Source organism: Lepus europaeus, chromosome 18, assembly GCF_033115175.1.
Source record: "Lepus europaeus isolate LE1 chromosome 18, mLepTim1.pri, whole genome shotgun sequence".
Lineage (NCBI taxonomy): Eukaryota > Metazoa > Chordata > Mammalia > Lagomorpha > Leporidae > Lepus > Lepus europaeus.
In genome coordinates this window covers 47333715-47348602 of record NC_084844.1, presented here as the reverse complement: position 1 = coordinate 47348602, position 14888 = coordinate 47333715, and the positions used below count along the sequence as shown (strand labels likewise).

Sequence of the window (14888 nt, the reverse complement as noted above, 5' to 3'; positions counted from 1 at the left end):
TGGCAGCCAAATAGCTTTACCAGTATGCTATATTACCTGGTTCAGCACTTCCAGGGCAATTGTCCCTTGCCCAGCAATCACTGCAGGCTCCTGGTTGGGATGTACCATGATACCTTCTGTTTCTTCCACAATTTGTTTTGTAACATTTTCTCTAGACTGAAATACATTGGATTAGTTTACTTGATTTATATTTAATAGACTTTCCAACAAGTCTGATTCATTTACTTTTCAGATTTTGTTCAGGCACTGGAGATACAGCAGTTAACAGTTCCTGTCCTCAAAAGGTTTATATTCTTACATGGTGGGGAGAGCTGGGAAGTAAATATATGATACATTTAAGAGCTACGGAGAAAAATGAAGGGCCTCTAGTAAAGTAACAAATTTGAGCAAGTACTGTGGGTTTTTTTTTTTTTTTTTTTTTTTTTTTTTTTTTTTTTTTTTTTTTTTTTTGACAGGTAGAGTGGATAGTGAGAGAGAGACAGAGAGAAAGGTCTTCCTTTTGCCGTTGGTTCACCCTCCAATGGCCGCTGCAGCCAGCGCATCGCGCTGATCCAAAGCCAGGAGCCAGGCGCTTTTCCTGGTCTCCCATGTAGGTGCAGGGCCCAAGGACTTGGGCCATCCTCCACTGCCTTCCCGGGCCATAGCAGAGAGCTGGCCTGGAAGAGGGGCAACCGGGATAGAATCCGGTGCCCCAACCGGGACTAGAACCCGGTGTGCCAGCGCCGCAAGGCGGAGGATTAGCCTGTTAAGCCACGGCGCTGGCCAGTACTGTGGGTTTTTAAAGAACATTTCAAGTGGGTAATAACAAGTGCAAAGACTACAAAGCGGGAGTGTTTGGCCTTTCTGAGGAACTGCTAAGCAGTTAGTGTGACTGGCATGGTGTTTGACAGGGGAATAGTGAAAGGAGATGAGAGGACTTAAGAAAGGATTGGGTGGTTTTGATTTATCCATTTAGTAAATGGATAGTTTTGGTTGCTCTTAAACAGTGGGGCAAGGGTGGAAGAGACCAGTTAGGTTACTGAATCTACATGAGGGTTGATGTCGGTTTGAACCAGGGTAGCCATGAAAAAGGCTGTTGGAAACAGCTGGATTTGGATATATTTTGAAAGCACTGAGTTTTGAATGTGGGGTTTGAGAATATCAAAGATAACACCAAATTTTTGTTTTGTTTTGCCATTTACTGAGATAAGGAGAACTGGAATGGGAATAACTGGGACGATCAAGAGTTTGGTTGCAGACTAGCAAGTCTGAGAAGCCTCTTGAGGCATCCAAGTGAGAAAGTCAGATATGCAATCTGGGTTATTAGAATATAGGTGATATGTTAAACTATGAGACTAACAATGTTTGAGTGAGTACAGGTACGAAAAGTTTGGAAGAGGAATCAATGAAGGAGACTGGAAAGCAGCAGCCAGTAAGGCAAGAAAAGCAGTCAATCAAATGAGACTGCTTTCTTACCTCATCACTTGGTTCACTGTACACTATAGAGGCTCCATAGGCTTGTATTGCTAGTTTTTTACAGTTGGGAGCTGTTCGGGGTACCACGATATAAGCAGGGATCCCTGGGTGGGGAAAACAGTGTAAGTCAGTAGAGTTTATGGTGGAAACTCCTTTGGAGATTAACTTCCCATGTCCATCACCACTCTCACTGAAATTAAAGATACTTTTCCTCTCTGATGATCCTATGCAATGGTCTGAGAAATTAGGTACCTTCCAATTTGGCAGCATAGGTGAGAGCTTGGCCATGGTTTCCACTGCTGTGAGTAACAACTGCTTTAGGCTTCCCTCCTGAGGTGGCAGGAATCAAGCCTCTGATGGCATTAAGAGCACCACGAATCTGGAAGACGAATGGTGAATTCACACAGTCATGTGTTACTTCACAACAGGGACGTGTTCTGAGAAATGCATTATTAGGCACTTTTGAAAGTATTAGAGTGTACTTTCATATGGTATAGCCTATTGCTCCTCGGCTACAAACACAACTGTCACTATACTGAATTCTATAGGCAACTCTAACAATGGTAAGAGGCTATGATGTAAAAATAGAAAAAGACAATATAAATGCAGCATAAAAGATAAAAAACAGTACACCTGTATAGGGCACTTACCATGGGACTTGATGTTAGAGATGAGTGAGAGGTGAGTGCTTGTGAAGGCCTGACATTACACTATTGAAAACTTCATAAATACTACATGTGAGTTACACTAAATGTATAAAATTTTTCTTTAATAAATTAACCTTACTGTAAATTTCAGTTTTTTAACCTTTTTTTTTTTTTTTTAAGATTTTACTTATTTGAAAGGCAGAGTGACAGAGAAGAGACAGAAGATCGATGTGCTGGTTTATATACCAAATGGCCACAAAGGTTGGGGCTAGATCAGGCTGAAGCCAGGCACTCCATCCAGGATCTCCACATAGGTGGCAGGGGCCCAAACACTTGGGCCATCTTCTCTTGCTTTGCTGGGAGTCAGGTTAGAAGTGGAGCAGCCAGAGGCCAGCACTGTGGCATAGTGGATAAAGCCACCACCTGCAGTGCCAGCATCCCCTATGGGCGCCGGTTTGAGTCCTTGCTGCTCTACTTCTGATCCAGCTCTTTGCTATAGCCTGGGGAAGCAGTGGATGATGGCCCAAGTCCTTGGGCCTCTGTACCCAAGTGGGAGACCAGGAAGAAGCTCCTGGCTTGGATCGGCCCAGCTCTGGCTGTTGCGGCCATTTGGGGAGCGAACTAGCGGGAAGACCTCTCTCTCTTTGTAACTCTCTGCCTTTGAAATAAATAAATCTTAAAAAAAAAAAAAAAAAAAAAATGGAGCAGCCTGTACTTGACCTAGTGCTTCAATATGGGATGCCAGTGTTGGTGGAGACTTAACCACAATGCCAGCCCCTTTTTAATGTTTTGACTCTTGTAATAACAACACATTGTACAACCATACAAAAATATTTCCTTGGGGCTCAAGTTGCAGGTCAATGGGTTAAACTGCTACCTGTAACACCAGCACCCATATCTGTCCCAGAGCACTAGTTCCTGTCCCAGTTGCTGTTTCCAATCCAGCTCCCTGATAGTTTGCCTGGGAAGGCAGTGGAAGATTGCCCAAGGACAATAGGCCCCTGCTATCCATGTGAGAGACCTAGATGTAGTTCCAGGCTCCTGGTTGTTGGCCATTTGGGGAGTGAACCAATGGGTGGATGATCTCTTTGTCACTCTGCCTTTCAAACAAATAAATACAAATTTTTAAAAATATCTACCTTATATCTAAAGTTTTCTTATAGGCGAACACATTAGCCTAGGCCTATACAGGGTCAGGATCATCGGAATCACTGTCTTTCATCTCTACATCTTGTGCCACTGGAAAGGTCTTCAGGGGCAGTAACATGCATGGAAGTGTCATCTATGACATCAGTGCCTTCTGGAGTTATCCCCTGAAAGAACTGTCTGTTTTGTACTTTTTTTTTTTTAAAGAATTACAGAAAGGGAGGGAGGGAGGGAGGGGTCGGTCTTCCATCTGCTGGTTCACTCCCCAAATTGCCACAATGGCTCAAGCTAAGCCGATCCAAAGTCAGGAACCAGAATGCAGGGGCCCAAGGACTTGGGACATCTTTTACTGCTTTCTGAGGCCATCGCAGAGAGCTGGATCGGAAGAACAGCTGGGACAAAAACTGGCGCCCATATGGGATGCCAGTACTTCAGGGAGGGGCCATAGTGCCAGCCCTGCCCTTAACTTGTCTAAGTAAAAGGCACATGCCCTAAAATAATAAAATATATAAACTTATCATCATCATTATCATATAGGTACTACATATAATTTTATGTGCTACTTTTCTGTATTCATTTATTTCAGAGAGACAAACAGCTCTCATCCACTGGTTCATTCCCCATGTCTGTAACAGCCAGGGAAACAGCCTAGAACCCAATGCAGGTCTCCCATGTGGGTGGCAGGAACCCAATTAGTTCATCTATCACCAGTGACTCCCAGGGCACTAGCAGGAAGCTGGAATTGGGAGCAAAGCTGGGACTCAAACCTAGGCACTCAAATATGGGATGCAGGCATCCCAACTGCTGTCTTAACTAGTCCAAATGCCTGCCCTATATGCTGTACTTTTATATGACTGCCAGTGCATGCTCGTTTATACCAGCATCACTGAACATATATGAGTAATGTATTACAATAATATAATGGCTAACACATTACTAGGTGGTAGGAATATTTTAACTCCTGTATCTTACAGACCACCATCATATATGTGGTTTATCATTGGCCAAAATGCTATTATGCAGAACATGACTACTAGACTTGAAAGTTTCTTTTAAAAAACCAAGCTTTCCTAGGTTTTCTAACTTTTCTAACTTTGCATATCTAATCTATGAATTGTACATCCTACACCCTAGATATGTGCAATTTTTTAATAAAAGACTTATTTGAAAGGCAGAGTTACAGAGACAGAGAAGGAGAGAGGGGTTGTCACTGTGGCACAGTAGACTAAGCCTCTGCCTGTGGTGCCGGTATACCATATGGGTGCTGTTTGTGTCTTGGCTGCTCCTCTTCTGATCCAGCTCTCTGCTATGGCCTCGGAAAGCAGTGAAGATGGCCTAAGTGCTCGGGCCCTTGCACCCATGTGGGAGACTCAGAAGAAGCTCCTGGCTCCAGACAGGCCCAGCTCTGGCCATTGCAGTCATTTGGTGAGTGAACCAGTGGATGGAAGACCTCTCTTTGTTGCTCCCTCTCTCTGTGTATAACTCTACCTCTCAAATAAATCAATAAAATATAATAATAATAATCATATTTATTGGAAAGGCAGAGCGACAGTGGAAGAGAGGGAGAAACAGAGATCTTCCATCTGTTGGTTCACTTCCCAGATGGCCACAACAGCCAGGCTTGGTTTCTGAAGCCAGGAGCCAGGAACTCCATCATGGTTTCCCACATGGGTGGCAGGGGTCCAAATACTTGGGCTATCTTTCAGTGCTTTCCCAGGTGCATCAGCAGGAAGCTGAATTGGAAGTGTAGTACCTGGGACTCTAACCAGCACTCTTATATTGGACGAGGCATCACAGGGGTAAGTTAACGTGCTGTGCCACAATGCTGACTCCTTTAAGATATTTATGTACTTATTTTCACTTTATTTGAAAAACAGAGACAGAGAGACAGACAGATGAAGAAAGGTCTTCCATCTGCTGGTTCATTCCCCAAATGCTCACAACAGCCAGGGTTTAGCCAGGCTGAAGCCAGGAGCCCAAACTCAATCAGGGTCTCCCACATGGGCAACAACAACCCAAATACTTGAACCATCAATGCTGCTTCCTAGGTTGTACATAGTAGAAAGCTGGAATTGGAAGCAGAGTTAGGACTTGAACCCAAGTACTCTGAAATAGGATATAGATGTCCCAACTGGGAACTTAATCTCTGTGCTATATGCCTGTCCCTAAAATCTTTATTTCTTTATTTGGAGAGAGAGAGAGAAATCTCCATTCTGTTCTGGGGTACAGGCCTCATAAGCAGTGACTTAATTCCTGCACCAAATGCCTCCCCTTAATTTACCATCTTAACCACTTTTAAAAGAGCATTTAATATTTTTTAAACTTATTTGCATCTTATTTGAACACAGAGATCTTCCATCTGCTGTTTCACTTCCTAAATGCCCGCAGTAACTGCAGCTGGTTCAGGCCAAAGTGAGGAGCTCAATCTGGGCATCCAAAGTGGGTGATGGGGACCCAAAGACTTGAGCTGTCATCTGCTGTGCATTAGCAGGAAGCTGGAATCAGAAGTAGAACCAAGACTCAAACCTAGGCACTCTAGTATGGGATGTGGGCATCCCAAGTGGGGTGTGAACTACTGTGCCAAATACCCACACTGTCTTAACCATTTAAAAGTTATTTTATTCAAGAGGCAGAGACAGATAAACACAGAGATCCCATCTGCTGTTTCATTCTCCATATGCTTGAAACCCCCAGGGCCGGGATAGGCTAAGCCAGGAGCCCAGAACTTAATCCAGGCCTCCCTGGCAGTGCCCCAAGCACTTGAGTCATCACATGCAGCCTTGCAGGATACACATTAGCAGGAAGCTAGAATCTAACAGAGCCAGGACTCTACTATGATGCTAGGCAACCAGGACTTCAACATTTCTCCAACACTTTTTCAACTACAAGGTATTGATTTACTCCTACCTACCTCACTGGCGAATCAAATTTATATACGAAAGGGGCTTGAAAATATACATGATTCACTAACAAAAAAGATTGTTACCTTAAAAGATCCAGTTTTCTGGAAGAGTTCACATTTGAAGAAAAGATTTCGCCCTGTTATTTGATTCAAAATGGAGCTTGTTAGCACTGGTGTGAGGTGAATAAAATCTTGAATGTTGGTATGAGCTTTTTCAACATCAGCAAAGGAGATGCAGTACTGAGCACACATGGTTCTGAAACCCAGGAATAAGAAGGGGTCAAAGTGAAGACTGAAACAGTGTATTTATTGATATTTTTTGAAAATGCATAACACAGAATACACCTGAGGCCTGTGGTGTTATATCCAGTTGTCCCCATCACTAGAGAGCCAGAATTTCTGTATAGGTGACTTGTCTTGAAGCTGAAGTAAATTTTTCTGGTGAAGCTTTATAGGAATTGAAGGTGCTAATGGAAGGTTAAGCCTCACCCCTCCATCTATTAACATCCATTTCTTGGCATTGCCATTGGTCTATACCTCGCTTTTCATCATTGTTGTGAAGTTGTTTGAATATATTGGGTTCAAGACGTACCGTAAATTTTTATTTCAAAAATTAACTTAGTAAGAAACTGCCTCTAATCCTAGCATTTTAATAAGTAAACTATGTTCATTTTCTGTTTCATTATGTGTTTTCAATATACAAACATTACATGATAGTTAAAGTCAAAGCAAACATTTTTCTTACTCCTATATTTGGCTGTTTATTCAGTTTTCATAATAATTTTCAATAACCACATTATGCTTCAATTTTCCCTTGTGTTTAAACATGAAATTTCTATTTTTCCTTATTGTAAAAGTTATCCATGTTAAATAGAAAAACAATTTAATCTAAAAATACAGAGATGTGAAAATAGCCACTAAACTTTCCTTCCCAAATACAATTGCTTTCTAAGCTCTTGTGGTTTATCTCACCACCAGGTCCACACACACACACACACATACATACATACATATATATATATATATATATATATATATATATATATATATGGAAAAAAGTTCTTTTGACATGTTTAGTAACTTGTTTTATTCAGACAATGTTATGACTATCTACTAATTGTATCAAGATACATTTATTCAGTTTTTAAAATGGCTTCATGGTACTTCTTTTACAAATATGCTGTCATTTAAATTTTACACAGTTCCATTGAATACTTACATTTAGAATTCCTCCCTTTTTTTCCCTATAATAATGTAAATAATTGTTGCAAAACTTTTGTGCACCTCTGTGCATCCTTGTAGTATATTCCACCAAATGCCAATTTGTATCAAAAGGCATGCATCCTCCTAAGACAGTTGACACCCACTGCCAAACTGACCGCAAGAAGGGCTGCAGAATGCACCAATTCATACTTCCAACAGGAGTTTGTGAGGAATGCTCATTTTGCTTCATACTCATCTTTATCTGTCAATTTAATTAAACATGTCTAGTAGTTTTAATTTACATAAATCACCAGGAATGGAACATTTTACTGTATAGTTATTGGCCATTTGTTCTTTTGTGATTTTTCAATATATCATTTACTGACTGAATCATCTTTTGCCTCTGAAATGCCACATTTGTCAAAAATTAAATTTCTATTAATGCTTGGGACTTTTGTATTGTATTCCATTGACTAGATTTGCCAATTGCTTTTTCCAGTTATGCACTGTATTAGTAAGTTCTTCTCTGATTCTTTTTCTAAAAGTTGTTGGCTTCAAGCAAACCTTGTAATTCCTTTGTCAATGGCTCCAGAAATTCTATTGTAAAATATATAAATTGGCATAACTGACATTTAAAAATATTTTCTTATAAAACACAGCTGTCCTTTTTAGAATTCTCAGTTTATTTGTATTTTGTATATCTCAGTTTATTTTTATTTTTGCTACTTTTGAAATAAGGCATTTTTTTATTAGATTTTAAAATTACCAATGATGTACATGAAATTTAGATTTTTTATCTTTATCACATAATGATATTTTACTAGATCTTTTTAGATCTCATATTTATAGTTGATCCTTGTTACCATTTTAGAGAAAATAATCATTCTACATGCAAATAAAGATAATGTGTTTACCTTATAAGTATACCTCTACTAAGTTTTTCAGTGACTTCACAGTTACTAGTTTCTGTGGATTTACCACCTCCTCTTGAAATAATTTCAGTAATTTCTATTTTTTTGCAAAACATTTAACTTAAATATAACATTTATTAGTAAAAAGTTGGACATATTAATATTCCTAAATAACTTTCACTCCTTTGTTCACTCCTTTGTTTATTCAATCTACAAATATTGAGCACCTTCTATGTGTTAGATATTATTTGGTCTGGAGATAAGGTGTTAGAAAAATATACTTATCCTACCCCAAGTTATCATTATCATGATTCCCTCATTTTGATATTAATATCCCTGTTTTCAAGAAAAAAATAGTATTACATCTGAATGTATATATATACACATAAGAAGTGAATATAGGAAAATGTTAGAAATCCTTAAATCTTCCAACTAAATTTATTATTAAAATACGAAAAATAGACATGTTCTTGCCCTCTTAAACCTTACAACCCAGGAGGAGATCTGTAATAAATAATGCAAAAATAAATATGTACTTTCAATTTTGATAGTTGCTATTAGGAAAGTAGGTGGGGTGGGGGCCTTATTTAAATAGGGGAAGGAGGTTAATAAAAGGGCTCTATAGAGAAGGGAAATATAAGTTAAGACCCAAAGTGTGAATGGGCTTTATTCAGGTGGAATAGAGAAAAAAGTGTTTCAGGCAGTGGAAAATACATATAAGCCTTTAAGAAGGGAAAGAGCAGGCATATTCAGGCAACTAAAACACAGCTAATGTGTCTGAAAATAATGACCAAAGTAGAGTCCAGATCATTTGGGACTATGATTCATGGATTTATTTTTTTCCATACGAGTAATGGAATGCCACTGAATTTTATACAGGTAAATGACATGTAAGATTCCATATTTTTAGAAATCATTCTGGCTACATTGTGGTGAATGCAAAGGGGACAAGAGTGGAATCAGGGAGTACGATTAAGAGGTTTTGCAGTCTTCTATTTGGAAGGATCTGATGGCAAAAATGGAGACTGGAAAAAATAGTTTAGGATACATTTTGGAAACATGAACCAAATTAAAAAAGACAAAAGCTTGAATGAAATTTTCTCCAAAGATACACAAATGGCCAACAAGCACATGAAAAATGCTCAACATCACTGATGATTAAGGAAATGCAAATCAAAACTATGAGATACTACCTCATACCCTGAGTATACCTACTATAAAAAAAAAGGAAAGTTAGGCCGGCGCCATGGCTTAACAGGCTAATCCTCCACCTTGCGGCGCCGGCACACCGGGTTCTAGTCCCGGTCGGGGCGCCGGATCCTATCCCGGTTGCCCCTCTTCCAGGCCAGCTCTCTGCCATGGCCCGGGAAGGCAGTGGAGGATGGCCCAAGTGCTTGGGCCCTGCACCCGCATGGGAGACCAGGAGAAGCACCTGGCTCCTGGCTTCGGATCGGCGTGGTACGCCGGCCGCAGCGGCCATTGGAGGGTGAACCAACGGCAAAAAGGAAGACCTTCCTCTCTCTCTCTCTCACTATCCACTCTGCCTGTCAAAAAAAAAAAAAAAAAAAAAGGAAAGTTAAATGTAGACCCTTGAGGATACAGAGAAATTGGAATCCCGTGTACACTGCTGGTGGGAATGTAGAATGTACAGCTGTTATGGTAAACAGTATGGTGATTCTTAAAAATGTAAACAAAATTATTGTATAATCTAGAAATTCTACTCCTGGAAGTAGACTCAAAAGAACTGAAGGTAGGGCCTCAAAGATATTTTTACAACCATGTACATAGCTGCATCATTCATAGTAACCAAAAAATGGAAGTAACCTAAGTGTCCATTGACAGATGAATGACTATACATAATATGGTATGTATATACAATGTAATATATTCAACCCTAACTAAAAAGGAGGAAATTCTGACACACTGAATGAACATCAAGGACATTAAGCTATCACAGAAGACAAATACTGCATGATTCCATTTATATGAGTAGTCACATTCAAAGACAGGAAGAAGTATTGCTGCCAGGGGCTAGGGGACTGGCGAGCTGTTATATAATTGGTATAGCATTCCACAGATTTGCTGCACAGTGTCAATGTATTTAACACTACTATAGACTTATAGTGGTTAAAATGGTAAACTGTATGTATATTTTACCACAAGTTTTTAAAAAAGCCACTACTACCAAAAATAGAGATTTTGGAGGATATAATGGGCATCTTGGTTGCCAAGTGACAGAATCAAAACTAGTGAACTAGTTTAGGTATAAGATGAGGGTGTCAAAATTTACTGGCTCCCCTGCAATCATGTGGGAGACCTGGAAGAAGCTCCTGGCTCCTGACCCCTGGCTTCAGATAGGCCTATCTCTTGCTGTTTTGGTTATTTGAGTGAACCAGTGGATGGAAAACCTCACTGTCTCTCCCTCTCTCTGTAACTCTGTCTCTCAAATTAATAAATTAAAAAAAAAAAAAAAAAAAGATTTACTGGCTCATGGAACCCAAGAACTGAACAAAGCACAGGAAGGGCACAAATATGGAGCGTCAGGAACAACTGGATCCAGGGCTCTGTTTCTCACCTCTGCTGCTTTCTGCATGTCGGCTTCTTTTCCACTGCATACCAGCTGGTTCCATATGGCAGGACACTTGGATACTGACAGCTCCTGTGTTTTACATTTTATTGCTTCCACACTGAAGAGGAATTTGCTTTCTTTCTTAGTTTCAATTATAAAAATTCTGGGTAAGGACTCTGACTGATCCATCTTGGCCTAGGACCACTGGCCAAAGGTATGAGGTCACTAAGACAATCCTATGCAACAGTCAGAAGCATTCACAGTAACATGAAAAAGAAAACAGGAGGTGGGTGTTTAGCTTAGTGGTTAAGATGCTGGTTCCCATGTCTCACATTGGAGTGCCTGGGTTTGATACCTGGCTCTATCTCCAGACTTCAGCTTCCAGCTAATGGAGACCATGGAAGGCAACAGTGAGGCTCAACTAACTGGATTCCTGCCACCCAAGTGGGAAACATGGATTGCATTCATGGCTCTCGGCTTCCACCCCACAACAGCCCTGGGCATTTGGGGAGTGAACTAGCAGATGGGAGCTCTCTGTCTGTATTTCTCTTCCCCACCACCTCCCCAAAAGAAACTGAATGAGAGCTATACTACTGTATCAGTTATGTATATTTAAAACACGTACATAAAACATTATATAAGGGTACTTCAAAAATGGAATTGAAAGAAGTGGAAAATGGAATTAAAAGACAAGTTTAGGCCGGCACCACGGCTCACTAGGCTAATCCTCTGCCTTGCGGCGCCGGCACACCAGGTTCTAGTCCCGGTCGGGGCACCGATCCTGTCCCGGTTGCCCCTCTTCCAGGCCAGCTCTCTGCTGTGGCCCGGGAGTGCAGTGGAGGATGGCCCAAGTCCTTGGGCCCTGCACCCCATGGGAGACCAGGATAAGTACCTGGCTCCTGCCATCGGATCAGCGCGGTGCGCCGGCCGCAGCGCACCTACCGCGGCGGCCATTGGAGGGTGAACCAACGGCAAAAGGAAGACCTTTCTCTCTGTCTCTCTCTCTCTCACTGTCCACTCTGCCTGTCAAAAAAATAAAAAAATAAATAAATAAAAATAATAAAAGACAAGTTTATTTTGGGAAAAACTGAAATCTATGCACACAAGGAATCTTCAAAAAGTTCATAAACAATGTATACTGTGAAAAAACTATGCATGGACTTCAAAATATTTTGTACCATCTTTTAATTCTATTTTCCATGAGTGTTTTCAAGTAATCTCATATTATTCAAAGATACATAGATACATATATTCAAAGACACATATCAAACATATTAGAGTCACAAAGAGGGCAGGGATGGAACATGAGTAGGAACTAGAACAAAGAGCAAAAGGATAAAATGAGGGCCCAACTTTGTTGCACAGCAGGTTAAGCCGCCTCTTGGGATGCTGGCATTCCATATGGGCTGTTCCACTTCCAAAACAGCTCCCTGCTAATGCACCTGGGAAAGCAGTGGATAGCCCATGTGCTTGGGCCCTGCTACCACCACCCATATAGAGAATTGGATGGAGTTCCAGTCTCCAGGCTTCAGGTTGGCCCGGCCCTGACTGTTGCAACTACTTGGGTAGTGAACCAGTGGATGGAAGATCTCTCTGTTTCTCTGTCTCTCTGTAACTCTGTCTTTCAAATAAATAATCTTTTTTTTTTTTTAAAGATAAAATGAAAGGCCCTGTTGATGATAGTATGAACAAAATAATATGACTGGCTCAACTGTCTGCATCTGTGTGAAAAATAACAGCAAAAGTAGGGAATGATGAAGGAAATAAAGAAAAAAGAGAAAGAAAAAAACATACTTCTGAATGTCAGTGAAAGTATTCAACAGAAAAAGAAGGGGGAAATGTTGGGGACATGATTCCATGTATGTTCAATACAGAGCTAGAAAAGGCATATCCTGATAGTGGAATGAATGTGAGGGAATCGCTTCTCAGCCTTTTGCTAAGATCAAGTGAATGTGAGGGAGATGGAGGGGCCAAGGATATTGCCTGAGCTTTTACTTAGATGGCAATATAATTTACTGAGATTTAAGACTGGGTAAGAAAAATGTGTTTGAGGAGAAAAATCAAAGATTTGATAAACTAAGTTTGAATTGCTTGTGAGACCTCCAAGAGGATGTCTTTTTCTTTCTTATTTTTTGCCACAAATGTCTTATATTATTCCTACAGAATGAGCTTTCTTTTTATTTATCAAGTACTGTTCTTTTTTAGCTTATTAATTTTTTTACATAAATGTACCTAAAGCTACACACAAATGCTTTAATGACATATCATGGATTTTGTTATGGAATACTTTCATTATCTTAATTTCTAAAAAAATCAGTGATCCTAGCCTTATTTTATTTTTTGATCCACAAGTTATCTAAAGTTAGTGGTTTTTTTGTGATTAGAATTTTTTGCTTAATTTGTGGTTATTCAATTTCTACTTTTCTTACTGTATGCTCAATAAATATGACTTATACAGTTTTTATCCAAATTTGCTTTATTTTTGGTTTATAATGTGATACAACCCCTAATTTAAGAATTTAAAAAATTACAGAATTACATAGAACTTTCACTCTCTACCACCAAATCCCCTCTTTTTCCATAAGGGTAGCTGGTTTTCAAAGTACTTCCACACCCTTTTTGGATGTATTTATATGGAAATTTACATATATCACAAATGATTTTGCCACATATAGACTCATACTATATATATATATCAATCTGCAAGTGGTTTTTAAAAGTGAAAGCATTAAACAATACATCTTGAAGACTGTTGCATGTCAATACATAAACACATTTTAATTTTTTAAAAGCAGAAGCTTTTGTTGTGGTACAGGTCTAAATATGGTTGCCTTTTCATTTAAATTCTCTTTAAATCTGAGAATTCAAACTCTTCCATCAACTTAGTAAAATTTGCTCTATTTGACTACACTCCTACTCAATCAGTTATCACCTTCTGGAATCATATTTAATTGTTAGTTTTTGCACCCATTCTCTATGTCTCCCATCATTATCTCTCAGTTATTACCTACTATTTTATTCCCAAATTCTTAAATTTTTTTGAGCTGGTTTAACTTTTGGCATATCTAATCTGCAGTTCACTGACACTGTTGCATTAAATTGGCAATCATATTTGTTCTAATTGTCTGTTTCCGATTTTGTTTTTAATGATGCAATATTCTCTCAAATTTCCATGTCAAAACGAATTAGCGTTTAACACGTCTTGCTCTGGCCACTCAAGTCGCTCTCCTCCTTTGGAACTGTTGAATCTCTTTAACCTGTTGGAGGCAAAGTGTTACTTCACAGGTCGCTCAAATCTTTTGGGCTCCAACTAAGGCATAGTCGGGTTGCGACCGTGCAGGAGCAACAGGGGGAGGCCGGCGACCTTGGGACAGGGAGTTTCCACCACACCAAGGTTTACAACAGTTCAGGGACAAGAAAGGTTAAAGTATCAGTCTTCCAGTCTAGTTAAATTTTAAAGATTGAAGCAAGAAAAAAATCAACCGGAACTGCATGGGGGTAACTTTGTCAAGAATCCACAGAAATACAAAAATTCCCCAGGTGACTTACAGTACCTCCTCCTCTTCCACACAACTCCTTCCCTCAGCAGGAGCCAACCCTGCTGTCCATTTTAAGTCAGGAGGCTTGCAGATGTAGTTCGCCATAAAGAAAAAGCCTTCGATACCCAGGTACTACCAGACGGGGCAGTTTACCTCGGTCCTCTAGGGCTCCGTTTTTTAATCTTACAAACGGGAATAAGATCTACTTTTACAAGATTTTTAGGATCCCCAAGTACAAGCCTGAGGCGCTAGTCCCGGCCTGTGGCGGAGGACCGTGGCCTAGGATGGCTATGGCAGGCTGGACTGCGGTCGTCTCCATCAACCCTAGCCCCAGATCGGCACCAGTGTTCTCGGTGCCCACCACAGCAGCGACGGCGGCCACCGCCGTGCACGCCCGCCTGGCCCGGCACGGCCCGGCCTCACCTCACCTCACCGGCGCCGCGCCTCCAACTCCAGCCTCTGCACACCTTCCCCGACCACACCTCTGCGCACGCGCAGCGCACGCCGCTCGCGCCC

At 40.5% G+C, this 14888-nt stretch overlaps 1 protein-coding gene across 5 annotated transcripts in view; it reads right to left on the bottom strand.

Moving 5' to 3' along the window:
- The window catches only part of SRR (serine racemase), a 16218-nt gene extending 1330 nt beyond the window's left edge, over window positions 1–14888 (bottom strand). Inside the window, exons 1-5 of one of the 5 annotated variants that reach the window (XM_062175690.1) lie at window positions 14801–14885; window positions 6235–6406; window positions 1708–1834; window positions 1456–1559; window positions 37–156 (exon numbers count right to left, since the gene is read on the bottom strand). In XM_062175690.1, the coding sequence (XP_062031674.1) occupies window positions 37–156; window positions 1456–1559; window positions 1708–1834; window positions 6235–6402 (519 nt within the window). In that variant the 5' untranslated portion in view covers window positions 6403–6406; window positions 14801–14885. Of the gene's footprint in view, window positions 1–36; window positions 157–1455; window positions 1560–1707; window positions 1835–6234; window positions 6407–10839; window positions 11069–14039; window positions 14741–14795 lie in introns of those variants that run through there. The other 4 variants (XM_062175692.1, XM_062175693.1, XM_062175689.1 and 1 more) reach the window with 4 other exon arrangements.